Genomic DNA, 25,540 nt, shown 5'->3' on the forward strand with positions numbered 1-25,540 from the left:
AGCATTTAATAGTCTAAACACCAGATCCTTTCTTACAATTCTCATACCTATTTCATCACTATCACCCCACAAATGAGCCAGACGGATTCCCGCTCTGTTTGTGTCCAGCTGAGACATGGGGATCTTGGCATGAGCTGGCACCCAGCCTGCCAGCATCACAGGTGTATTAACAGGAGTGTCGTATGCAAGGCACGGGAGGTCATTGTCCCACTTTACTCGGCGCTAGTGAGGCCTCAGCGGGAGAACTGTCTCCAGTTTGGGAAACAGATTTCAGAGTAATAGCCGTGTTAGTCTGTATTCGCAAAAAGAAAAGGAGTACTTGTGGCCCCTTAGAGACTAACCAATTTATTTGAGCATAAGCTTTCGTGAGCTACAGCTCACTTGAGCTGTAGTTCACGAAAGCTTATGCTCAAATAAATTGGTTAGTCTCTAAGGGGCCACAAGTACTCCTTTTCAGTTTGGGAAAGACGCGGACAAATTGCAGAGAGTCCAGAGAAGAGCAACGAAAATGATCAAAGGTTTAGAAAACCTGAGCTGGGAGGGAAGGTTAAAAACCTGCACAAGTTTAGTCTTGAGAAAAGAAGACCGAGGGGGGGACCTGATATTAGTCTTCAGATTCGTTAAAGGCTGTTATAAAGAGGGCAGTGATTGATTGTTCTCTATGTCCACGGAAGGTAGGACGAGAAGCAATGGGCTTAATCTGCAGCCAGGGAGATTTAGATCAGATATTAAGAAAATCTATCTAACTCTCAGGGCAGTGAAGCTCTGGAGCAGGCTTCCAAGAGAAGTTGTGGAATCCCCCTCACTGGAGGTTTTAAGACCAGGCTGGACAAACCCCTGTCAGGGCCGGTCTAGGTTCACTTGGCCCTGCCTCAGCGCAGGGGGCTGCACTTGACGACCTCTCGAGGTCTCTTCCGGCTCGATACTTCTCTGATCCTGTGTCTGCACCACACCTAGCACAATGGGGCCCCGACTCCTGGCTCATGGCTCATTTAACAAAATAATTTCTCATATTACCACAGTCCTACTATCCCCATGGAAACTGGTGTCCCCTGTCCCCTCTCTTCCCCTCTCTTCATTTCCTTTTCTTCACGCAGGGATCAGAAGTGGATTCCAACAAAGAAAAACCCAAAGCCCAGATAATGACAAAGTCCAACCTAAAAAAAACAGATTTAATTTGTTCTCTCGACTTGAGGGGAGCGGGGACAAAGCGACTCCACGTCGGAAGGCCCATGGAGTGACCGTGCCTTGTTAATATTCACATGAGCCGCACGTGTGGGCCGGGGGACTGTGGCCGTAGACTGGAGCGTGCGGCTATGTGGTTATAAAAGGAAAGACAAAGGAAATAGTGATGGTTTGGGTAAATATCAGAGACCGTTTCTATTGATCCGCTTGATTCATTTGCCAGTTGGCTCCGTCTGGGCCTCTTTCATCTCCTTTATATCCTCAATGAGCCGCCGTTAATTGCATAAACAAACAAGATCAGACGGAAACAGAGACAAATTGAAACTTGACATGAAAAGGAATGAATCCCACCCGCGTGTCTTAGTGGTTTGTGTCTCTCCCATCCTGCCCCCGCCAAGCGCCCTCGGGGCTCTTCCAAATGAAAAACAAAGCCGCAGCACGTGGCGTCTGGAGGGGCAGCCTGGCTTTAATCTCCCTTTGCAAATCCCGCTGTCTGGCGCTGCTGGCTGGACGGAGCAGGGTAGGGGGAGTTTATTGGGTCGGTTGCGGCTACAAACTTGAGGCAGGGTGTCCCATGTACCTCGCAACCCGTGGGCCGCAGCGCTGCAGATGAACCCTAATCCAGCCCCTGACTCTTTACCGGTGGGTTTAGTGCCAGATTGAGAGCTCAGGATGCGAAAGGACAGACCAGGGATGGGACGTGCAGCCTCAGTGCAGGCTAACCCTGCTGGCCCGCTGCAAGGGCCCTGGAGCGCTGTGCTTCTTGATGGTTGGTTCAGAGCAGGGCCACTCTGCTGAGATTTCCATGAATGGGACCAGTTCCAATGTGGATGTGACACTCTGGCACACTGGGCGTGATGTTCCCTGGTCCGCAGGGGGTAAGCACCTACTACTGCTACCAGCTGATGGACAGGTCCATGCAGAGACGAAGGACGATCCGGAGGTTAGGACACTAGCTAGACTGAAACTTTGGAGACTTGAACCTAAGTCCTTGCTGTGCCACAGACTCCCTGTGTGACCCTGGGCAAGTTGCTTAGACACTTCGTGCCTCGGTTTCCCATCTATACAATGGGGATAACAGCACTGTCCTGCCTCAAAGGGGGGTGTTAGGATACATACGTTAAAGATTGTGGCGTGCTCCCCTACTGGTAAATGGAGGGCGGCTGAGTAGCTAAGCTAAAGATAGATGAATTTAGTGACTGAGCGCTAATGTAATTCCATTCACTAAGGGCGCCAGATGCTTTTAATACTAAAAGTCCTGGGTTCAAAGCCAGGCAGGGAATGGTGAGGTGAGTATCTGCCTGTTAGGAACAGAGCTGAGATCTCCCACAGTTTGTGTCAGCTGAGCCACCAGACCCAGGACCATTTTCGAAGAGCAAAAGAAGAAGCTGGATGTAGTTTTTCATAGTGAGAGCGTCAATGGCTCCCCCTGGTTGTTGAGTCATTACCTTTCCATGGGCCATGTGCATCCCGGCCCAGCATGGGCACCTGGGCTAGCAGCCCTCCACAGGGCCAGGAGGGCATGAGGTCAGGATCCAGGCCTGGTCAGCTAATGAGCGGGGGGTGGGGCGGGGGGGTGGACAAGTATAAACAAGTGCAGGCAGGGTGGATCCAGGCGTGGGTTGTGGGTTGGTGGGGGGGCACTCCTGTATGGTTAATTTCCACAGTGCTAACCACCACGGCAGCTGGGCATGGGTAGCCCCAAGATTAACTTCCCAGTGTGCCCCCTGAAGCCTGCAGGCACCCCGGCATTGGGCCTCAGCTTCTACGTAGCTCCAGGTTTGCAAATACCTGACTCATCTGGTCTCGTGGCACTAGCTAGGAGACGGAGGGTCTGTTCCCAGCTCTGCCACTGCCTGCCTGCCTGCCTGGCCTTGGGCAAGTCCCTTCATCCCGGTGCGGCTCATTTCCCCACTTGTAGCCTGGGGGCTAATAATGACCTATCTCACATGGTGATTGCAACCATCCATACGTGAATGGTTCTGCAGCCCACAAAATGGCACTTGGAAACTAAGAAGGCCTCAGATCTGAATACAAGGAAATATTTCTTTGTATTTATTATTATTTATTTGTGTTACTGTAGCAACCAGGAGTTCCAGCCATAGATCAGGATGCCATTGTGCTCAGCACTGTACAAACACCGAACAAAAATACAGCCTCTGCCCCAAAGAGCTTACCGGCTATTTTTGTTAACCGATGGAACTCCCTGCTGGCAGGATATTTATTCACTAGCTTAGGAAGACATAACAACATGAGTAACACAATAACAGATCAGATGAACTATTTGTCTCTTCTGGAATGGTGATTCCTGTTCTCCCAATATTGCATTGTTGTGCATCCCCATAGGCAGTATCTTTGAGTTGGGAGTATGACCACATCCACAGGGTAAGAAGTAAAGTTTATTTCAGGGTTTGTTGGGCCCGCCATTTGGGAGCTGTATCCTAGCAGAGTGAGTGCAGGGCTGGGACTCAGGAACCCTAGATTCTCTTCCTGGCTCCAACAGTGACCTACGAGTGACCTTGGGCAGGTTACTTCATCTCTCCGTGCCTCAGTTTCCTGGCCTGTGAAATGGGAATAACAGCAACACCTTTGCAGAGTGCTCTGTGGATGACAAGGGGCCAGACAGGCGCCAACATTATTGCTTGGAATCCCATTGCCACCGGCTTCCTGAGGGACAGCCCCGTTGGAGAAGCTTTCGGCATAGCATCGCAGCCCTCGTGGCACAGCTGACGTGAACCCTCCCTCCTTCAAATGCTCCCGGCACGTCTCATCGGCCTCTCAGAGCAGCAAAACGGGGCACGGTAATGAGAAGCAGCCAGGCGAGGATGAGAAGTGGTAACAGGAGAAGAGCCACAGCCTGGGAGATGTACGCAAGATTGTCCTGTTTTGCCCACAGCTGTGCCCCTCGGACAATCACTTGCCCCAGTGCACAATGCTTGTGCAGACATTTTGCCCTGTCACAGCGGGCTGCCCGAGGGGCATGGGCCCAGGAAATGGATCCCCAGGCGGCTAGCGGAAGAAGGCGGGAGGATTGAAGCCAAAGAGGAGAGCTCTCATTGGAGCGTCCAATCGTTCCCTCCCAATGGCGGGTCATATCAGCCACTTCTGGAGCGCCTCTTGTCCAAAGAGCTGTAATTTCCCCAGCTAATTGCAAACGAGCACAGACACTGAATGACGTTAAATGCAACACGCTGTGGTAACGAAACATGAAAGGGGCTGAAAAGTCACCTTTTTAGCTTACTGTGACTCGGAGCAAAAGCTAAGATGACTCTAATTCAAAGACATTAGAAAAGATATTTCTCTCTCCCCACTCCTTGCTTATTCTGTCCATGCGTGACAAGCCTTTGGGGCTAAGTCAAGACACAGGCTGGCCAGGTGGTGAATGCACTGGTGTGGGACTCCTGTGACCTAGCCCCAATGCCCAGCTGTGACCCAGCCTCCCTGTGTGACCTGATCTCCCTGTGCCGCTGGTCCCCATCTGTACCACAGCAGTGTAACAGGGTGGTTTGCTCCTTTCTGGGCCACAGGCCTGGTGTAATCCAAGCACCTCTTGGTGCCAACCAGGAGAAGGCCTGGGGGTGCCTAGGGGTAACTGGATCCTCTGTGTTCACCAACATAATGCCATGTAAGGTCACTGATGATCACAGAATATCAGGGTTGGAAGGGACCTCAGGAGGTCATCTAGTCCAACCCCCTGCTCAAAGCAGGACTAATCTCCAATTTCTGACCAGATCCCTAAATGGCCCCCTCAAGGATTGAACTCACAAACCTGGGTTTAGCAGGCCAATGCTCAAACCACTGAGCTATCCCTCCATGGTGAGATGTACGTCCGGATGATGTGTGGCTGAGGAGTCATGTCTATGTCTCGACTTGGTACTGAAAGCAGGTCACTCCAAGGGAGCATGCCCTGAGACAAACTTCTCCAACAAGGAAGGGAGGGACACTTATCTCCTGAGTGGATCACTGGGTATTGTATGCTGCACAATAGCTGTCTGTTAGCAAGCTGAGTCAGATGCTAATGAAGAGCAAGCGGAAGGAAATTAACTGGAAGAGGCACAGGCTGGTTTCAGGTGTAGATCGAAGATCTGGTCTGGGTATCCAGGGTGCGGAGGGACGCCTGGGGTGTCCTTCAATCTGGGAAGGCAGGTTTGATCTTATGAAAGGGGCTTTCAGCCAGCATGTGGGGGAAAGGACTTGGGGGAAGCGCTCCTGCTGGAGACGGGGGAATGTTGTGTGAGTTACGCATGGGCTCTAGAAAGCCCTATGCTGGGCTTTTATATAGAACCCAATATTCTCACTCACTAGCTCCTGAATCTCTGGTCTTTGATGATCAACTTTCCACGATAAATGGACCTGCGGGGATTCCAGAGGCTCGTGGGAAACAAACGTCTTCTCATCCACCAGGGCCTTAACAATGTCCCTCACCGTTGCTCCAAGTCATGTAAGCCCTTTTGGACCCACGCATTTAACCTTCAGCCAGGCGACTTAGACCCTGGTGAAGCTTGGAAAGCTGGATAGAGTTCATGAGAAATCACACCCCTTGTGAAGGACCTGACACAGAAGATTCCTGGCTTTGCTCTCCCACAAAGCTCATGGGCAGCCCTAAACCGCATCCACCCAAAGCATGGCAGATGCGGATACTTGCTGCACAGATGGAAAGTTAAAGACTCTCCCGTGTGTGCTTGTGGTCATCCGGAACAGACCAGGGACCACAGAATGACTCAGTGCCCGAGTCACAAATATGCAGGAGCGTCACAGCGACACACTCCACTACTCCAGACACAATTATCTGGCTTAACCATCTGAGTGTAAAATGATGATGTTGCTCTACATTTAGATCAGCCACATGAAGAAGAAGAAGGCAACCTGCTGCGTGCTGACCGGAGCGGGGACCCTGACTGAAAACTCATACACGGGGCTGATCATGGCCTGTTCCGTTCCACAGCTCCAGGGTCCCCTTGTGTCCTGGATGGCACCACGGCTTCCAAGAGAATTCACTCAGCTCCCATCCTTCCTGGCAGGGAAGCCTTCCCCATCCCCTGCGGGCCTGGCTATGATGATCCCCAGGGTTCATGGCTCCTGTTTCCCTGCAAACTTCTAGCAGTTCTAGGTTATTTTACAGACCTTAGTCATACCGAGTGTGGACAGAGACTGGGCAAGCCTCCCTCACCTACACTCTGTGCCCTCCCTCCTCACCCGCAGCCCCTGCTATCCCAGCCCTGGGCTTCCCACATGCAGCTCTTCCAATACCCCTCAGTCCTGACCCGCAGCTGCCTGGGCTTCCCTCACACAGCTCCACCCATGCCCCTCAGGGGCTGTCCAGGGTCTGCTCTGTAACACCTATTGTGATGAGAGATGGGACGCCTGTCACTCCAGTAATGTGTCTCTGTATTCGGAGGGGGCGGGGGGTTAAAATAGAACAGACACCATAAAATGAATCGGTCATCGGACATGCCTTGAATGAGTGAGTTAAAAGTTCCCTGGACGGCCTGCGTCAGAGGGAGAAGGGAATTTGGCAGAGGGCATGAGTGACAGAAGAGAAGGCTGTTGGGCCACCAGCAGGGCAGATCCCACTGAGCCCACTCACTCCGCCCGTCCAGAGACGAGGCGGTGCTGGGGGGGCGGAGGAGTGGAGAGGAGGCGGTGCTGGGGGGGCGGATGAAGAGGAGAGGAGGCAGTGTTGGGGGGGCAGAGGAGAGGAGGCGGTGCTGGGGGGGCAGAGGAGAGGAGAGGAGGCGGTGCTGGGGGGGCGGAGGGGAGCAGAGGAGGCGGTGCTGGGGTGGCGGAGCAGAGCAGAGGAGGCGGTGCTGGGGGGCAGAGGAGAGGAGAGGAGGCGGTGCTGGGGGGCAGAGGAGAGGAGAGGGGGCGGTGCTGGGGGGGCAGAGGAGAGGAGAGGAGGCGGTGCTGGGGGGCAGAGAGGAGAGGAGGCGGTGCTGGGGGGGCGGATGAAGAGGAGAGGAGGCAGTGTTGGGGGGGCAGAGGAGAGGAGGCGGTGCTGGGGGGGCAGAGGAGAGGAGAGGAGGCGGTGCTGGGGGGGCGGAGGGGAGCAGAGGAGGCGGTGCTGGGGTGGCGGAGCAGAGCAGAGGAGGCGGTGCTGGGGGGCAGAGGAGAGGAGAGGAGGCGGTGCTGGGGGGCAGAGGAGAGGAGAGGGGGCGGTGCTGGGGGGGCAGAGGAGAGGAGAGGAGGCGGTGCTGGGGGGCAGAGAGGAGAGGAGGCGGTGCTGGGGGGGCGGAGGAGTGGAGAGGAGGCGGTGCTGGGGGGGCGGAGGGGAGGAGAGGAGGCGGTGCTGGGGGGGCGGAGGAGAGCAGAGGAGGTGGTGCTGGGGGGGCGGAGGAGAGGAGAGGAGGCGGTGCAGGGGGGGCGGATGAAGAGGAGAGGAGGCGGTGTTGGGGGGCAGAGGAGAGGAGAGGAGGCGGTGCTGGGGGGGCAGAGGAGAGGAGAGGAGGCGGTGCTGGGGGGGCGGAGCAGAGCAGAGGAGGCGGTGCTGGGGGGCAGAGGAGAGGAGAGGAGGCGGTGCTGGGGGGTGGAGGGGAGGAGAGCAGGCGGTGCTGGGGGGGCGGAGGAGAGCAGAGGAGGCGGTGCTGGGGGGGTGGAGGAGAGCAGAGGAGGCGGTGCTGGGGGGGCGGAGGAGAGGAAAGGAGAGGAGGCGGTGCTGGGGGGGCGGAGGAGAGGAGAGGAGGCGGTGCTGGGGGGCAGAGGAGAGGAGAGGAGAGGAGGCGGTGCTGGGGGGGCGGAGGAGAGGAGAGGAGGCGGTGCTGGGGGGGCGGAGGAGAGGAGAGGAGGCGGTGCTGGGGCGGGTGGATGAAGAGGAGAGGAGGCGGTGCTGGGGGGGCGGAGTAGAGGAGAGGAGGCGGTGCTGGGGCGGGTGGATGAAGAGGAGAGGAGGCGGTGCTGGGGGGGCGGAGTAGAGGAGAGGAGGCAGTGCTGGGGGGGCGGAGGAGAGGAGAGGAGGCGGTGCTGGGGGGGCGGAGGGGAGGAGAGGAGGCGGTGCTGGGGGGGCGGAGGAGAGGAGAGGAGGCGGTGCTGGGGGGGCGGAGGGGAGGAGAGGAGGCGGTGCTGGGGGGCAGAGGAGAGGAGGCGGTGCTTGGGGGGGCGGAGGAGAGCAGAGGAGGCGGTGCTGGGGGGGCGGAGGAGAGGAGAGGAGGCGGTGCTGGGGGGGGCGGAGGAGAGGAGAGGAGGCGGTGCTGGGGGGGCGGAGTAGAGGAGAGGAGGCGGTGCTGGGGGGCGGAGGGAAGGAGAGGAGGCGGTGCTGGGGGGCGGGGGAGAGGAGAGGAGGCGGTGCTGGGGGGGCGGAGAAGAGGAGAGGAGGCGGTGCTGGGGGGGCGGAGGAGAGGAGAGGAGGTGGTGCTGGGGGGGCGGAGGGGAGGAGAGGAGGCGGTGCTGGGGGGCGGAGGAGAGCAGAGGAGGCGGTGCTGGGGGGGCGGAGGAGAGGAGAGGAGGCGGTGCTGGGGGGGCGGAGGAGAGGAGAGGAGGCGGTGCTGGGGGGGCGGAGGGGAGGAGAGGAGGCGGTGCTGGGGGGGCGGAGAAGAGGAGAGGAGGCGGTGCTGGGGGGGCGGAGGAGAGGAGAGGAGGCGGTGCTGGGGGGGCGGAGGAGAGCAGAGGAGGCGGTGCTGGGGGGCAGAGGAGAGGAGAGGAGAGGAGGCGGTGCTGGGGGGGCGGAGGAGAGGAGAGGAGGCGGTGCTGGGGGGGCGGAGGAGAGGAGAGGAGGCGGTGCTGGGGCGGGTGGATGAAGAGGAGAGGAGGCGGTGCTGGGGGGGCGGAGTAGAGAAGAGGAGGCGGTGCTGGGGCGGGTGGATGAAGAGGAGAGGAGGCGGTGCTGGGGGGGCGGAGTAGAGGAGAGGAGGCAGTGCTGGGGGGGCGGAGGAGAGGAGAGGAGGCGGTGCTGGGGGGGCGGAGTAGAGGAGAGGAGGCGGTGCTGGGGGGGGCGGAGGGGAGGAGAGGAGGCGGTGCTGGGGGGGCGGAGGAGAGGAGAGGAGGCGGTGCTGGGGGGCAGAGGAGAGGAGAGGAGAGGAGGCGGTGCTGGGGGGGCGGAGGAGAGGAGAGGAGGCGGTGCTGGGGTGGGTGGATGAAGAGGAGAGGAGGCGGTGCTGGGGGGGCGGAGGAGAGGAGAGGAGGCGGTGCTGGGGCGGGTGGATGAAGAGGAGAGGAGGCGGTGCTGGGGGGCGGAGTAGAGGAGAGGAGGCGGTGCTGGGGTGGGTGGATGAAGAGGAGAGGAGGCGGTGCTGGGGGGGCGGAGGAGAGGAGAGGAGGCGGTGCTGGGGGGGCGGAGAAGAGGAGAGGAGGCGGTGCTGGGGGGGCGGAGAAGAGGAGAGGAGGCGGTGCTGGGGGGGCGGAGAAGAGGAGAGGAGGCGGTGCTGGGGGGGCGGAGGAGAGCGGAGGAGGCGGTGCTGGGGGGGTGGAGGGGAGGAGAGGAGGCGGTGCTGGTGGGGCGGAGGAGAGGAGAGGAGGCGGTGCTGGTGGGGCGGATTAGAGGAGAGGAGGCGGTGCTGGGGGGGCGGAGAAGAGGAGAGGAGGCGGTGCTGGGGGGGCGGAGGAGAGGAGAGGAGGCGGTGCTGGGGGGGCGGAGAAGAGGAGAGGAGGCGGTGCTGGGGGGGCGGAGAAGAGGAGAGGAGGCGGTGCTGGGGGGGCGGAGGAGAGCAGAGGAGGCGGTGCTGGGGGGGCGGAGGAGAGCAGAGGAGGCGGTGCTGGGGGGGCGGAGGAGAGCAGAGGAGGCGGTGCTGGGGGGGCGGAGGAGAGCAGAGGAGGCGGTGCTGGGGGGGCGGAGGAGAGCAGAGGAGGTGGTGCTGGGGGGGTGGAGGAGAGCAGAGGAGGCGGTGCTGGGGGGGTGGAGGGGAGGAGAGGAGGCGGTGCTGGTGGGGCGGAGGAGAGGAGAGGAGGCGGTGCTGGTGGGGCGGATTAGAGGAGAGGAGGCGGTGCTGGGGGGGCGGAGAAGAGGAGAGGAGGCGGTGCTGGGGGGGCGGAGGAGAGGAGAGGAGGCGGTGCTGGGGGGGCGGAGAAGAGGAGAGGAGGCGGTGCTGGGGGGGCGGAGAAGAGGAGAGGAGGCGGTGCTGGGGGGGCGGAGGAGAGCAGAGGAGGCGGTGCTGGGGGGGCGGAGGAGAGCAGAGGAGGTGGTGCTGGGGGGGGTGGAGGAGAGCAGAGGAGGCGGTGCTGGGGGGGCGGAGGAGAGCAGAGGAGGCGGTGCTGGGGGGGCGGAGGAGAGCAGAGGAGGTGGTGCTGGGGGGGGTGGAGGAGAGCAGAGGAGGCGGTGCTGGAGGGGAATTATAAGGGAAAGCAAACAGATTAAAGTAGATTACCAAGCAAATGAAACAAACACACAAACTAAACTTTATACGCTAAAGGAAATGGCTACAAGGAGTAATTTCTCACCCTAACTGTTCTTTTAAGCAGATGGATGTGCAGGTGAACGAGCCTCTGATAGTGTGGCTCATGTCTTGGGAGACAGGCCAGTCCTTGCCTACAGACAGCCCCCCAACCTGAAGCAAATACTCACCAACAACCACACTCCACACAACAGAACCACTAACCCAGGAACTTATCCTTGCAACAAAGCCCGTTGCCAATTGTGCCCACATATCTATTCAGGGGACACCATCACAGGGCCTAATAACATCAGCCACACTATCAGAGGCTCGTTCCCCTGCACATCCACCAATGTGATATATGCCATCATGTGCCAGCAATGCCCCTCTGCCATGTACATTGGTCAAACTGGACAGTCTCTACGTAAAAGAATAAATGGACACAAATCAGATGTCAAGAATTATAACATTCAAAAACCAGTCGGAGAACACTTCAATCTCTCTGGTCACGCAATCACAGACATGAAGGTCGCTATCTTAAAACAAAAAAACTTCAAATCCAGACTCCAGCGAGAAACTGCTGAATTGGAATTCATTTGCAAATTGGATACTATTAATTTAGGCTTAAATAGAGACTGGGAGTGGCTAAGTCATTATGCAAGGTAGCCTGTTTCCTCTTGTTTTTTCCTACCCCCCCCCCCCCCAGATGTTCTGGTTTAACTTGGATTTAAACTTGGAGAGTGGTCAGTTTAGATGAGCTATTACCAGCAGGAGAGTGAGTTTGTGTGTGTATGGGGGTGGGGGGGATGTGAGAAAACCTGGATTTATGCAGGAAATAGCCCGACTTGATTATGTAAAGAGTTGTCACTTTGGATGGGCTAGCACCAGCAGGAGAGTGAATTTGTGGGGGGGGGGGGGGGTGGAGGGTGAGAAAACCTGGATTTGTGCTGGAAATGGCCCACCTGATGATCACTTTAGATAAGCTATTACCAGCAGGACAGTGGGGTGGGAGGAGGTATTGTTTCATGATCTCTGTGTGTATATAATGTCTGCTGCAGTTTCCACGGTAAACATCTGATGAAGTGAGCTGTAGCTCACGAAAGCTCATGCTCAAATAAATTGGTTAGTCTCTAAGGTGCCACAAGTACTCCTTTTCTTTGTGCCATGAACAACACTCAGCTCTGCGAAGCCCAGGGGAGCCCCCTGCGGGTGAGGCCGTTCTCTGCACCCCTGGCTGCCTGTTGGAGTCAGGGTTTGCGGGCATCCGCCATTCGCTGGGCACAAATTGCGCCTCCCGTCTCGTTCAGTTTCTGCCCCAAACATGGGGGATCAGAGGGCAGAGATCAGAGAGTGGAGGTTGCGTGGGGATCTGAACCAGGGACCCCAGTAGCCACAGGTGGTATCAGCTGCATGAGCCAGGGAAGTCTGCAGGGGGAACGAAGTGCGATGATAGCCACATCCGTATGTCTCCAGTCGCTGGAGGGGGGCCTGTCCCACCCCTTGGCACTAGCAGACGGCCTTGAGGGGCGGCCTCTCCCCTGCTATGCAAACAGGGAGGTGCCCCCGGAACGCTCCCGCGGGCCTCCCCTCCCTGCTCACAGCCCAGGGCTGGAAAGGCGGCCATGCACGAAGCCGCTGGGGGGGCCAGAAGGGGCTGGCGACAGCGGCTTGCTGCAGGGAGACGTCCCATGAGCAGCGATGCCGAGATGCCCTCTGGCCAGGTGCCAGCCATCAGCCCACGCGCCAGCATCTGGGCCGTGGGAAGGGGAGGGCTGGCGGAAAGACGGGGGGGTGATCGGGGAGCCGTCCTACCAACACCCACCCAGCACCTCTGCCAATCCACAGCCCACGCCCACCCTGCCGGTCCACACCTCCTCACAGTCCCACTGAGCACAGACGTACTCCTCTGGCCGGACGCACCCAGACAATCTCGTGCCACGCGTGCTGCGGGACGGGTGTTGAGAGATGGCCCCAGCTCGTCGTTTTAAAAGGCAAAGGAATGAAATCAAAGCGTGGCTGGGCCCAGACAGAATAAAAGTCTCCCTTTGGCTGCACCAGCTGGGAGTGCTCTCAGCTCAGTGGGGAGCACTTGGGCTTGCAGAGCAGAAGGCCGTGGGTTCTACACCCAACTTTCTGTGTAGGGTCACAGGTACGCATGTCTCCAGCCCAGGGATCTGGTGCAGAGCTCGCTCAGCTGCCGGCAGAATTTGGCTCAGTCATTTAAGAAAACAACCTCATGTAAATTATTATTTTGATTTTGAAAACTCAGATGGGAACTTACAAAACCCAGGCCCCGCCTTTGATTTTCCAGCCATCTGCGCCCCCCCAGACTCCGCCCCAGACTCCGCCCTCTTATCCGATTATTGAAATGCATTTGCACCACAACAGTTGTGGGCCGATCTGGGGGATCAGTCTGACGCTTTGGATGGCTGCACGCTCGTCACACACGAGGAGTCGGGACCCAGGCGCTGCCTGGTGCTGCAACTGCCCAGGGGCTTATCATAGAATCATAGAATATAAGGGTTGGAAGGGACCCCAGAAGGTCATCTAGTCCAACCCCCTGCTCAAAGCAGGACCAATTCCCAGTTAAATCATCCCAGCCAGGGCTTTGTCAAGCCTGACCTTAAAAACCTCTAAGGAAGGAGATTCTACCACCTCCCTAGGTAACGCATTCCAGTGTTTCACCACCCTCATAGTGAAAAAGTTTTTCCTAATATCCAATCTAAACCTCCCCCACTGTAACTTGAGACCATTACTCCTCGTTCTGTCATCTGATACCATTGAGAACAGTCTAGAGCCATCCTCTTTGGAACCCCCTTTCAGGTAGTTGAAAACAGCTATCAAATCCCCCCTCATTCTTCTCTTCTGCAGGCTAAACAATCCCAGCTCCCTCAGCCTCTCCTCATAACTCATATGTTCCAGACCCCTAATCATTTTTGTTGCCCTTCGCTGGACTCTCTCCAATTTATCCACATCCTTCTTGAAGTGTGGGGCCCAAAACTGGACACAGTACTCCAGATGAGGCCTCACCAATGTCGAATAGAGGGGAACGATCACGTCCCTCGATCTGCTCGCTATGCCCCTACTTATACATCCCAAAATGCCATTGGCCTTCTTGGCAACAAGGGCACACTGCTGACTCATATCCAGCTTCTCGTCCACTGTCACCCCTAGGTCCTTTTCCGCAGAACTGCTGCCTAGCCATTCGGTCCCTAGTCTGTAGCTGTGCATTGGGTTCTTCCGTCCTAAGTGCAGGACCCTGCACTTATCCTTATTGAACCTCATCAGATTTCTTTTGGCCCAATCCTCCAATTTGTCTAGGTCCTTCTGTATCCTATCCCTCCCCTCCAGCGTATCTACCACTCCTCCCAGTTTAGTATCATCCGCAAATTTGCTGAGAGTGCAATCCACACCATCCTCCAGATCATTTATGAAGATATTGAACAAAACCGGCCCCAGGACCGACCCTTGGGGCACTCCACTTGATACCGGCTGCCAACTAGACATGGAGCCATTGATAACTACCCGTTGAGCCCGACAATCTAGCCAGCTTTCTACCCACCTTGTAGTGCATTCATCCAGCCCATACTTCCTTAACTTGCTGACAAGAATACTGTGGGAGACCGTGTCAAAAGCTTTGCTAAAGTCAAGAAACAATACATCCACTGCTTTCCCTTCATCCACAGAACCAGTAATCTCATCATAGAAGGCGATTAGATTAGTCAGGCATGACCTTCCCTTGGTGAATCCATGCTGGCTGTTCCTGATCACTTTCCTCTCATGCAAGTGCTTCAGGATTGATTCTTTGAGGACCTGCTCCATGATTTTTCCAGGGACTGAAGTGAGGCTGACTGGCCTGTAGTTCCCAGGATCCTCCTTCTTCCCTTTTTTAAAGATTGGCACTACATTAGCCTTTTTCCAGTCATCCGGGACTTCCCCGGTTCGCCACGAGTTTTCAAAGATAATGGCCAATGGCTCTGCAATCACAGCCGCCAGTTCCTTCAGCACTCTCGGATGCAACTCGTCCGGCCCCATGGACTTGTGCACGTCCAGCTTTTCTAAAAAGTCCCTAACCACCTCTATCTCCACAGAGGGCTGGCCATCTCTTCCCCATTTTGTGATGCCCAGCGTAGCAGTCTGGGAGCTGACCTTGTTAGTGAAAACAGAGGCAAAAAAAGCATTGAGTACATTAGCTTTTTCCACATCCTCTGTCACTAGTTTGCCTCCCTCATTCAGTAAGGGGCCCACACATTCCTTGGCTTTCTTCTTGTTGCCAACATACCTGAAGAAACCCTTCTTGTTACTCTTGACATCTCTGGCTAGCTGCAGCTCCAGGTGCGATTTGGCCCTCCTGATAACATTCCTACATGCCCTAGCAATATTTTTATACTCTTCCCTGGTCATATGTCCAACCTTCCACTTCTTGTAAGCTTCTTTTTTATGTTTAAGATCCGCTAAGATTTCACCATTAAGCCAAGCTGGTCGCCTGCCATATTTACTATTCTTTCGACTCATCGGGATGGTTTGTCCCTGTAACCTCAACAGGGATTCCTTGAAATACAGCCAGCTCTCCTGGACTCCTTTCCCCTTCAAGTTAGTCCCCCAGGGGATCCTGGCCATCCGTTCCCTGAGGGAGTCGAAGTCTGCTTTCCTGAAGTCCAGGGTCCGTATCGTGCTGCTTACCTTTCTTCCCTGTGTCAGGATCCTGAACTCAACCAACTCATGGTCACTGCCTCCCAGATTCCCATCCACTTTTGCTTCCCCCACTAATTCTACCCGGTTTGTGAGCAGCAGGTCAAGAAAAGCGCCCCCCCTAGTTGGCTCCTCGAGCACTTGCGCCAGGAAATTGTCCCCTACGCTTTCCAAAAACTTCCTGGATTGTCTATGCACCGCTGTATTGCTCTCCCAGCAGATATCAGGAAAATTAAAGTCACCCATGAGAATCAGGGCATGCGATCCAGTAGCTTCCGTGAGCTGCCGGAAGAAAGCCTCATCTACCTCATCCCCCTGGTCCGGTGGTCTATAGCAGACTCCCACCATTACATCACTCTTGTTGCACACACTTCTAAACTTAATCCAGAGACACTCAGGTTTTTCTGCAGTTTCGTACCGGAGCTCTGAGCAGTCATACTGCTCCCTTACATACAGTGCTACTCCCCCACCTTTTCTGCCCTGCCTGTCCTTCCTGAACAGTTTATAACCATCCATGACAGTACTCCAGTCATGTGAGTTATCCCACCAAGTCTCTGTTATTCCAATCACGTCATAGTTCCTTGACATCACCAGGACCTCCAGTTCTCCCTGCTTGTTTCCAAGGCTTTGTGCATTTGTATATAAGCACTTGAGATAACCTGTTGATCGCCCCTCATTCCCAGTATGAGGCAGGAGCCCTCCCCTCACAGACATTCCTGCCTGTGCTTCCTCCCGGTATCCCGCTTTCCCACTTACCTCAGGGCTTTGGTCTCCTTCCCCCGGTGAACCTAGTTTAAAGCCCTCCTCACTAGGTTAGCCAGCCTACTCGCGAAGATGCTCTTCCCTCTCTTCGTTAAGTGGAGCCCGTCTCTGCCTAGCACTCCTTCTTGGAACACCATCCCATGGTCGAAGAATCCAAAGCCTTCTCTCCGACACCACCTGCGTAGCCATTCGTTGACTTCCACGATTCGACGCTCCCTACCTAGGCCTTTTCCTTCCACGGGGAGGATGGACGAGAACACCACTTGCACCTCCAACTCCTTTATCCTTCTTCCTAGAGCCACATAGTCCGCAGTGATCCGCTCAAGGTCATTCTTGGTAGTATCATTGGTGCCCACGTGGAGAAGCAGGAAGGGGTAGCGATCCGAGGGCTTGATTGGCTTGATTGGCCACGTCGAAAGCTGGAGCTGGCAATTAGGGTGCGATAAACGGCAGCTTGTCAAGCTGACGGGAGGTGGATTATTGTGATAATTGCATTTGTATTTCAGCAGCCCCTAGACCCTGCAGCGGAGAGCAGGGTGCTGGCTGTGCTAGAGGGTCGGTGCGTTGGGAACCCAGGTCTGTAGGGGTTTCCAAGCCATCCTTGAGCGTCCACACTGGCTTGTATACCTGGGCTTACAATGGCTGGAGCCGGGTCTCACGGCCATGCTAGCGAGTCCACGCTGCACTGCACAGACCTTCTGACTCGGGTCTGCAGCTTGAGCTGCGTCCACACTGCAAAATGCCAGGGCTTGGACCCCAGTGCCTGTGGGTCAGAGCCAAAAAAAAGGCAGCCGGTGTGTGGTTTTTTTTTTAACAAGGGCAAAAACAATGTCTTTTTCTCGGGGCTGGTGGAGCTGTTTTGGCTGAAATTTCCCACCCAGGTTCCGCCTGAGGCAGACCCCTGGCGCGGAACATTTCAGCCCAAGTGGTGTGCGTGTGGCAACGTCAGAAGCAACCAAAACCAGAGACTTTAACAGAACGTGGCAAGTGACCTTAATACCCATCAGGTGGGTGGAGTAACTCCGCTGATTTCAGTTGGGGTTACTCCGGAGTCACCCCTGTGTCATGGAGATCACACACGCAATCGCGTCCACACCCCAATGGCGCCACCTCCGGGCAGTCCCATGCTCCTGTCCCCACCCAGCTGTGCGCATGGTGCCCACGTTCCTCCTATTCTTAGCAGCTTGGGCAGGAGGCTCAGTGGCTCCGTGTCCCAGGGACGTGCAGAGGCCGTGATGCAAAAGCCTGTCCAAGGCTCAGACTTGGGTATCATGATGGCTGGTGGGGGGTGGGGGGGGGAGTTAATCCTGCAGCCATGGTCTGGTGCCAGTCACTTATTCCTGGACAGATGGAGGAAGAGCTGGAGCTTAGGGCCTGGACTGCAGGGAAGGAGAAGGGGCTCAAAGCCAGGTTCCTGCTAGATCCAGACTGCACTGAGCATGGCCCAGCTGGAGATTTCAGTCACTGCTCCAGCCAGAGATGGTGCAAAGCCAGGTGGGTGGACAGGAGCATATTAACCCCTTCCCTGCTGCGCCTCTCCTCCACCAGGTGCTGCGCAGCCATGGGCCCTGCCAGAGGCGCTTTCCACCGGGCGTGGAGCTCAGGGCCAGGTTCTGCGGGGGGCAAGCCCGTCCAAACAGAGCTGGGGCTGCTGCTCCTTGGGTCCCGGGGGCCCCACGCGGCTGCCAGGGAGTGACACAGCAACCAGACGCTGGAGCTCAGAGGAGCTTAATTTGAGGGCACTGGTGACATTTGCAAATGCCTGTGTCTGCTGCGGTGTGGGCGGACTACCCAGAGATGGCACAGCGGGAGTGGAAATGTCAGGGCTGGGATGGAGTCCTGCTGCCAGGCGCTGAGGAGGTGCCTGCCCGTACACCGCTCCCCCAGCCCAGGGAGTGGGAGCCTGGCCCACATGGGGCATGAGGAAGGGGGCTGTCTGCCAGCTGGGGCCAGGGCACTAGAGGCAAATCGGAAGCCCGGACTTGGAGGGACGTTCCAGTCCCTATGTGAACTTCCTGGACTGTCCCCTAGGTCTGACCAGTTCCCCTTCTAGGGGCCAGACTTACACAGTGTGTAGATCCTGCATATTACACACAATCACACTCCTATACAAAGACACAGACACACCCGCACCCTCACACGACCCCACAGACAGGCACACGGAGTCACGTACACACAGACAATCACAAGGAGTCCGACCCAGAGGTCTGCCTCCATACACAGTCACCTGTGGGGTGTGCCCAGCAGCAGACACGTGTACAAGGGAGACAACCCCTACTTCCCCTCCCCGCTGGCTCTCATCAAGCGCAGCAGAACCAATTCCCGTTCCTGCTCGGCAGCAATGATTCCCAGAGCCACCTTCAGAAGGATTTTAAAACAAGCCACTAAAGATACCAACACAGCCCCCACATTCTCCTGTGACGATGTGACTCAGCAGGGAGGGGGGAGTGTTGACCTGGGAATGTGCCCTGGGGATGGGAGACCTGAGAGCCTGTCACCTGAGCCAGGAGGGGGAGGTGACACCTCTGCCCAGGAATGTGAAGACAGGCTGCAGGAGGGAGCCTGATGGGGGGGTTTAGTTCAGTTTGGGGCTGGGTGGAGGAACACAGGGAACCCCAGGGCTGGGGTCTAAGCTCCCTGCTCCCCCAGAAGGACTTGACTGAGGGGTCCTGGGTGTACCCACAAGCTCTGTTTTGGACTGTGTTCCTGTTGTCCAATAAACCTTCTGTTTTACTGGCTGGCTGAGAGTCGCAGGGCCTGGACTCCCCCACCGTCCGTGACATCTCCCCAACGGGCTCTTCAAACTATTGCTTGGTGTGACTCACAGGATTCCCCCCGCCCCCCAGCCTTTCCTGAGAAAGACTCAAGAGCAAAGTCTGAAAAACCCCAATTCTCTTTTTGTGGAAAATCCTGAAAAAATTCCTTTAAAAAACCAATCTCTCCCCCCCCGCAAAAAAAAAAACAAAAAAAACCCAACAAACCCCAACAACAAACAAACAACCCCTCCTTTTAAAAGCGCATTTTCAGTTTTGGGAAACCAAATATTTAACTTTTTTTTTTTTTTTTTAGTTTTCCGTTTCCGGTTCTTCATGGGGGGCATGAGATGGCCCTGGTGGCCGAGGAGCCATTTTCCCTGGGCAAACATTTTTGATGAAAAAGTTTCCACCAGTGAAAGGCAGCGGGGCTCTGTGGCCCCTCGCTGGGATCGCAGCACAGCGTATTTTACCCATTTCCGCCCGATGGCTGGCCGGAGGCCTACGTGACACAAGTTGGTGCTACCCCCCTTGGGACCCGGGTGTTCCCACCAGCCAAAGCGGCAGCAAAACGGGAGTTAACTGGAGCTCCTGGTGGCCACTCCCAGCGGAGGTCTGGCCAGTGACTGGGCTCCAGGGACTGAAATACTGAGCTGGTCCCTCCCAGTTGGCGCTGGACAGGCTGGCGGAGGATGGGTATCAGCCACGCTTGTTCTGGGGCTTCTCCTGCCCAGGAGGGAACCAGAGCACATCCTTCTCCTCCCGGCTGCCAATCCAGCGTCCTTCACCAGTGCAGCAGCTGCCTGCATAGACAGTAGCCGCAGACAGGCATCGGTCAGCGTGGAAAGCCGCGATCTCTGTCTCCGGGCCGGTAAGCACTGGGGGTGATGGATCTCAGGGGCGGCTAATGCAGACAGGCCCATTCAGACATGGATCATGTCATCAGCACTCCTGCAGGTGGACGGTACTGCCGGCGGCCGGTAGCCCTTTAAATAGCACAGCCGTAAGAGCCACCCCTGGGACGCTCAGCTGCTAACTTTCTAGCCCTCCTGGCCTGCAGGGGGCACCCTCCCTCACCACATTCCTCCCAAAGGTGACCCAAGCATGTGCTGCCCCTAGTGGGAAGGATGAATTACTGCATGCTAAAAGAATTTCCTTGCCCTGCTGGTTCGTACGTATCGTATCAATACCGTGGTTGCCTTTGACCTGGGGCACGCAAGGATCAGAGATGCAGTCTCCTTCGTACAGACAAACTGCAGGCAAAAATGTCCTACAGCCCAGGGGGATTTCAGGTGGGCAGGTCACCCCTTAGACGAGCATATGGGTTTTTCTTTTCTATGGTAAAAGAAATAAATCATTGTAGTTCATTTCATGCCAGAGACTCTATCTTCACAACCAGGAGAGAGAGGTTGTCAGATTCCAGAACAAAGGAGATGCCCATTGCTAGAGGATTGCTGACTACATTTCTCTCTATAAAAAGAAAAGGAGGACTTGTGGCACCTTAGAGACTAACCAATTTATTTGAGCATGAGCTTTCGTGAGCTACAACTCACTTCATCGGATGCAGTAAGCTGTAGCTCACGAAAGCTCATGCTCAAATAAATTGGTTAGTCTCTAAGGTGCCACAAGTCCTCCTTTTCTTTTTGCGAATACAGACTAACACGGCTGTTACTCTGAAACCTGACATTTCTCTCTATGTAATTAATGAGGAAATTGCTCCTGGAAACCCCTTGGGGACCAGGGTGTAAATCTGGAACAGGATTTTGACCTAGCACAGACATTCACTCTTGCTCCCGGGATGAGGGTTTGGCCACATGAACATGGTCACATACGCTCCTCCAAACCAGTTTAGATGAGCCGGGCTTTAAAGTGGACAAGACTGGGACAGGCGGGGCACAGACTGAAAATAGCTCATGATCCTGTATTGATGGAGTGGTTCATCCTGGAAGAGCCCGGAGCGCCGCTGTAGAATTGTACTGTACACTGCACTCTGAGCCTGGCCTGTCACTTTGGTTTGAGCCCCAGCCCCTTTTCTGTCCACACACAAATCAGTCTGACTCGGGTCAGCAAGCGCTCTGGACCCTGGTCCTAGGATCCTGCTGCGCAGGTGGGTCAGAGTCTACGGTTCTGTGACCCACCGAGAGCTGAGGCCAGGCTGCAGGACTTGGATCTGGCTCTCTGACAGCCTGGCGTTTGGGGATTGTAACACACTGCAGGCCCCGGTGTTACCTCTCTGCCTCAGCATGAGGGAGCTTCGCTGGAGATATGACTGTGGGTCAGCTCCCTGCCACGCCAGCCTGTCTTCCTCCTCAGCAAACTGGTCCAGACTGCGGCACTGGCAGACCAGGCCATGCTAGAGCGTATTCGGGTTGATTCAGTTGTGTGTTAGTATACGTCAAAGTACCGGCGAGCTGTATAACGGTGTATGGGGTGTGTGAACTTCATGAAAACGAATGGGACGTTATTTGTGCTGTTTTCACGTCTCTGTTCCTGTTAGAATGCAATACCGAACATTCACGTTGCGTGTACCCTGTGACTAAACAACCCTTCCAAGACATCTTGGGAAATGCTAATGACAGACTTAAGGACTTTAATAGCAAATGCTGATTTCAAAGCAAGTGGCCATTATGTGTGATGTTGGAGGTCAAAAGATTAAGTGCCTTCCTCACTCCCCGTCAATCGAAGGAAAAGCCCAGTGGGTAGAGAGATGGTCAGCTTGCCTTCTCTCAGAAGAAGATATAAGAATGGATTCAAAGAAAGAGCCTTCCTCTCTGGACTGACTGGACTCTTACAAGGAAAGGTACCAGATGCAAAGCAGAGATCCCCAGAGACCATCCGGGTACCCTGAAAAGACTTTGGGGAACTGGCAGTTTATTACATCACTGCCACCATTTGGAATTACAAGCTGTGGCTCACTTGTTTCCCTGCCTTAACCTCTCAATAATTTTCAATCTTTTTTCTTAGCTAATAAATCTTCAGTTAATTTAATTTAGTTAATTTAATAAATCTTTAGTTAATTTACTATAGGTTTATTTTCCTGCTAGTGTTGTCTATGGTGTAAGATCTGGAGTACTGATTGATCTGGGGTAAGTGACTGGTCTCTTGAGGCTGGGAGAAACTTGAGGTGGTGTGATTTTTGGTGCATCACAAAGTCCAAAGAGAAAAGGAGTACTTGTGGCACCTTAGAGACTAACCAATTTATTTGAGCATAAGCTTTCGTGAGCTACAGCTCACTTCATCGGATGCATAAGTAATGGCAAAGTTCTTGGTTCAGGCTTGTAGCAGTGACAGAATAAACTGCAGGTTCAAATCAAGTCTCTAGAGTCCATCCACAGCTGGGATGGGTCATCAGTCCTTTCTTCAATGCTTTAGTATTTAGCAAAGTTCCTCCAGAGGTAAGAAGCAGGATTGAAGAAAGGACTGATGACCCATCCCAGTTGTGGATGGACTCCAGAGACTTGATTTGAACCTGCAGTTTATTCTGTCACTGCTACAAGCCTGAACCAAGAACTTTGCCATTACTTATGCATCCGATGAAGTGAGCCGTAGCTCACGAAAGCTTATGCTCAAATAAATTGGTTAGTCTCTAAGGTGCCACAAGTCCTCCTTTTCTTTTTGCGAATACAGACTAATACGGCTGTTACTCTGAAACCTGTCACAAAGTCCAGTTTGTCTGGATGGCCAGATAGACTGAAGAGTGTAAGGGGACGGGCTGTGACTCCATGGTAAGCCTGGTAGAGTGACCTAGGAGTTCACATTTGTTACTGGCTTGGTGAAATCTAATTACAGAACACAGGGCCGGTTAGGGGTGTCTGCCCTGTGTTCTGACAGTCTGCCCTGAGGTCGGCACTCCCGGTCGCGAGCCGCTCCAGACAGCGTGACAGAGACGTTACCTGCCTTAACCGCGCCGAGCAGAGACATTCAGGGAACTCCAGCCTGAGCTGCTCAGAGATGTCTCTCTGCAATGCACAGCCTCTGTCATTCTGCGTTCGCAGATGATCTTACATTTGTTGCTCCTTTAGGAGTCACGGCACCGCCATTGATTAATTTAACTGCTGTTTGACAAACACTCTTCTTTCCCAGCAGGAGTGGGGTTATAGTAAAAGTGAAACACGTTTATTAAACAGAAAGTCTCTGGGTTAGGTGATGCCAAGTACAAGGAGTGACAACAGGAAGGGTCACAAGCAAAGAAAAGCCGGCTTCTAAGACTAAAACCCCAATGTAATCAGCTCGAGTTCTTGGTCAAGACGGTTTCCCAGCTTCCAGCGCCGTCTCCAGCGTGACTGGCTTTTCCAGCCAGGATCCATCCTTTCTGCCTCAAAATGCTGCTTTATTTGTGTTCCCGCAGGAGAGGGATAATGCAAATGTCTTTTTGCCCACTTATGTGACCCCAAAGTCTCTATATCAAGAGCCAGGAAGGTTTCCTGCTGTTGTTTGCTTCCTGGAGACTTCCTATGGCCCCCTGCTGATTCGTATGTAAATGGAGCTTCCAGTGTTTTGATTCCCCACTGCTTAATTTAAGCTGGAGACCTGGGGACAGATCTGCCTGTCCTCCTGTCTCCCTTTGGTTGGTCACAGACTTTAAAGCATAATATCAATGTAGGGTTCATACAGATTTCACAGTGAGACGGATCACCAGCGTGTCGCCTGCTTCCAGAAAAGCCCTCACTCTATCCACTGTGACAGTACAGGAATATTGGATACAATCAGTTGATTCAAGTGCTCGTTGGTTGGGGTTCGGGCCCCCTGCTTTTTCCACTGTCGAAATTCAAATCTGGGTTTGTGGATGAATTCCAGCCCCAAGCAGGGCAAGGTTCAGCCTTGGTGATGCATTTAGTCCTGTCTCTAGTGCTCGTGTCTGAGACTAAACTTGTTAGCCCAATTCCAGCCAGAGAAACAAGTGCCATTGGCCTATGTGGAGTGCCACCCACTCGCCCCGCTCGGCCCTGGTTCCCGGCGGGTCAGGTGCAGGCTCTGAGCACTCTGGCACTGCCAGGGGTGCCAGTCAGAGTGCCTGTCTCCCAGGCCGGGGCAGGCTGTCTCCATCCCATCCCTGGTGGCTAGGGGAGCCTGCGCCTGATTCTCCAGCAGCTCTCCTTGGAGCGCCATCTGTGCTCGGGCTGGGTCAGAGCTGTGTCTTCTGCTCTTGTGCTTCCAGAGATGCCGTCCTCAAGCAGAAGCAGGTGGGATGCAATGGGCTGCCCCAGTCAGAGCTCCAGGGCAAACCGATGGGCAGCCTGGCGGCACCTTTGCCTCCTGATAAGCAAGGTAGGAAGAGGCCGGGGTGGGACAACGTGGGGGTGGAGGTGGGGGAGCAGGAGTCCTCGTGTCTCATCCTCTGCGTTTCTGATGGACTAGTGCTCAGTTACTGCAGTGATACGTGCAGGGCACAGAGAGATCGATCAACAGCTCTGCCGTGGGGTACGAGGGAGAGACAGACCACGAAGCACATGGGATAGGTCAATGGATGGAGAGGAGGGAACGTGGGGTGGATGCGGGGATGGATGGATGGAGAGAGAGGAACATGGGGTGGATGCAGGGATGGATGAGGGGGGCTACATGGGATGGATGGAGGGAGGGAAGGAGGAATAGAGAGGGGGATACATGGGTTGGATGAATAGGTGGAGGGGGGTACATGGGATGGATGAATGGATAGAGAAATGGAGAGCAGGGTACATGGGATGGATAGATAGATAATGGGGTGTATGGGTTGGATGAATGGTGAGCAGGGTATATGGGATGGATGGATGAATGGATGGAGTGGAGTGGAGGTTACATGGCATGGATGGATGGATGGATGGATGGAAAGGAGCGTACATGAGGTGGATGGATGGATAGCTACCCATCTGTGGTATCTCACCAGACATCACAAAGTCTGCAAATGCCAGCATGTGCCCCCATCCTGCTTCCCCTATTATCGCCCTAGTTTTGCATCTCCTCCGCACTGGGCTGACTTTGCTGTCTTGCTTTGCAGTGTTGATAAACCCGCTGGTGGACAAGGACTCGGGGGAGGTGGTCGCTGTCATCCTGGTAAGTGAATGGGAGCTAGTGTGAAGGGGAGAAAGCTGGAAGGGGGCAGGTCAGAGGAACTGGGCAGCCAAGACATAGCCTGGGTCCAGCCTTTGTATACAGAGGTGTCTGTGCTGAAGGATTGCACAGCCCTTCGAGACAGGTCCCACAACCCCCGACCGGCCCCCCATACGACGCAGGAACCTACGCAGTGGAATGCAGCATCTGCTTAGCCCCACACAGCACCAATACGCTGGCTTCTCTCAGCCCGGCGACCGTGGCCACGCCACGTGCTCCCTGGGCTTTAGCTCAGGCGGAAAGGGAGGGTGTTTTGCTGCCCCGGGCCCTGGGCCTGTCCCTGCAGGGGACTGACAGGCACTTCTCCTTGTTGCCGTCAGCTGCAGAAAGGGCTTGGATCTGATCGGTGCATGGGATGTGCCCACCGCGGGGCCCTGGGGGTGGCAGGGCAAGGGCAGCCTCCATACATGGGTGCCCAGGATTGCCCCCCTGCCACAGCTGTGTCCTCACATGGGTGCCACCGGCTGAGGGGCAGATCTCACAAGTCTGGCCATACAAAGCGTTGATTCCTGAGGGGTACATGGGGTGGATGGCTGCTCCCGGCTTCCCACCCATCTCTGGGCTGCCCGGAGCATCCTTCATGGCTGCCGCTGCTCCCCGTTAACTTTAGCAGTGACCAGCCCGGGGCGGCCCGGTGGAAACCCAGGCCTAGCGGACTCGGGAACGGAAACTCGCTGGCTCCCTCTATAGGTGAAGGCGGAGAACTGAGGGCGCCTTGCTCCCAGGCCCCCAGCGGCATGTGCTGCTCGCTGGCTCCCCCTG

General features: G+C 55.5%; 1 protein-coding gene across 2 annotated transcripts in view; it reads left to right on the forward strand.

Moving 5' to 3' along the window:
- Positions 1-25,540, forward strand: part of PDE2A (phosphodiesterase 2A) — a 376,047-nt gene that overhangs the window by 272,213 nt on the left and 78,294 nt on the right. For both annotated transcript variants that reach the window (XM_048838672.2, XM_048838681.2), the window contains 2 exons: positions 23,850-23,959; positions 24,666-24,721. In XM_048838672.2, coding sequence (XP_048694629.1) covers positions 23,850-23,959; positions 24,666-24,721 — 166 coding nt within the window. The remainder of the gene's footprint in view (positions 1-23,849; positions 23,960-24,665; positions 24,722-25,540) is intronic.

Source organism: Caretta caretta, chromosome 1, assembly GCF_965140235.1.
Source record: "Caretta caretta isolate rCarCar2 chromosome 1, rCarCar1.hap1, whole genome shotgun sequence".
In the NCBI taxonomy this organism is placed as follows: Eukaryota; Metazoa; Chordata; order Testudines; family Cheloniidae; genus Caretta; species Caretta caretta.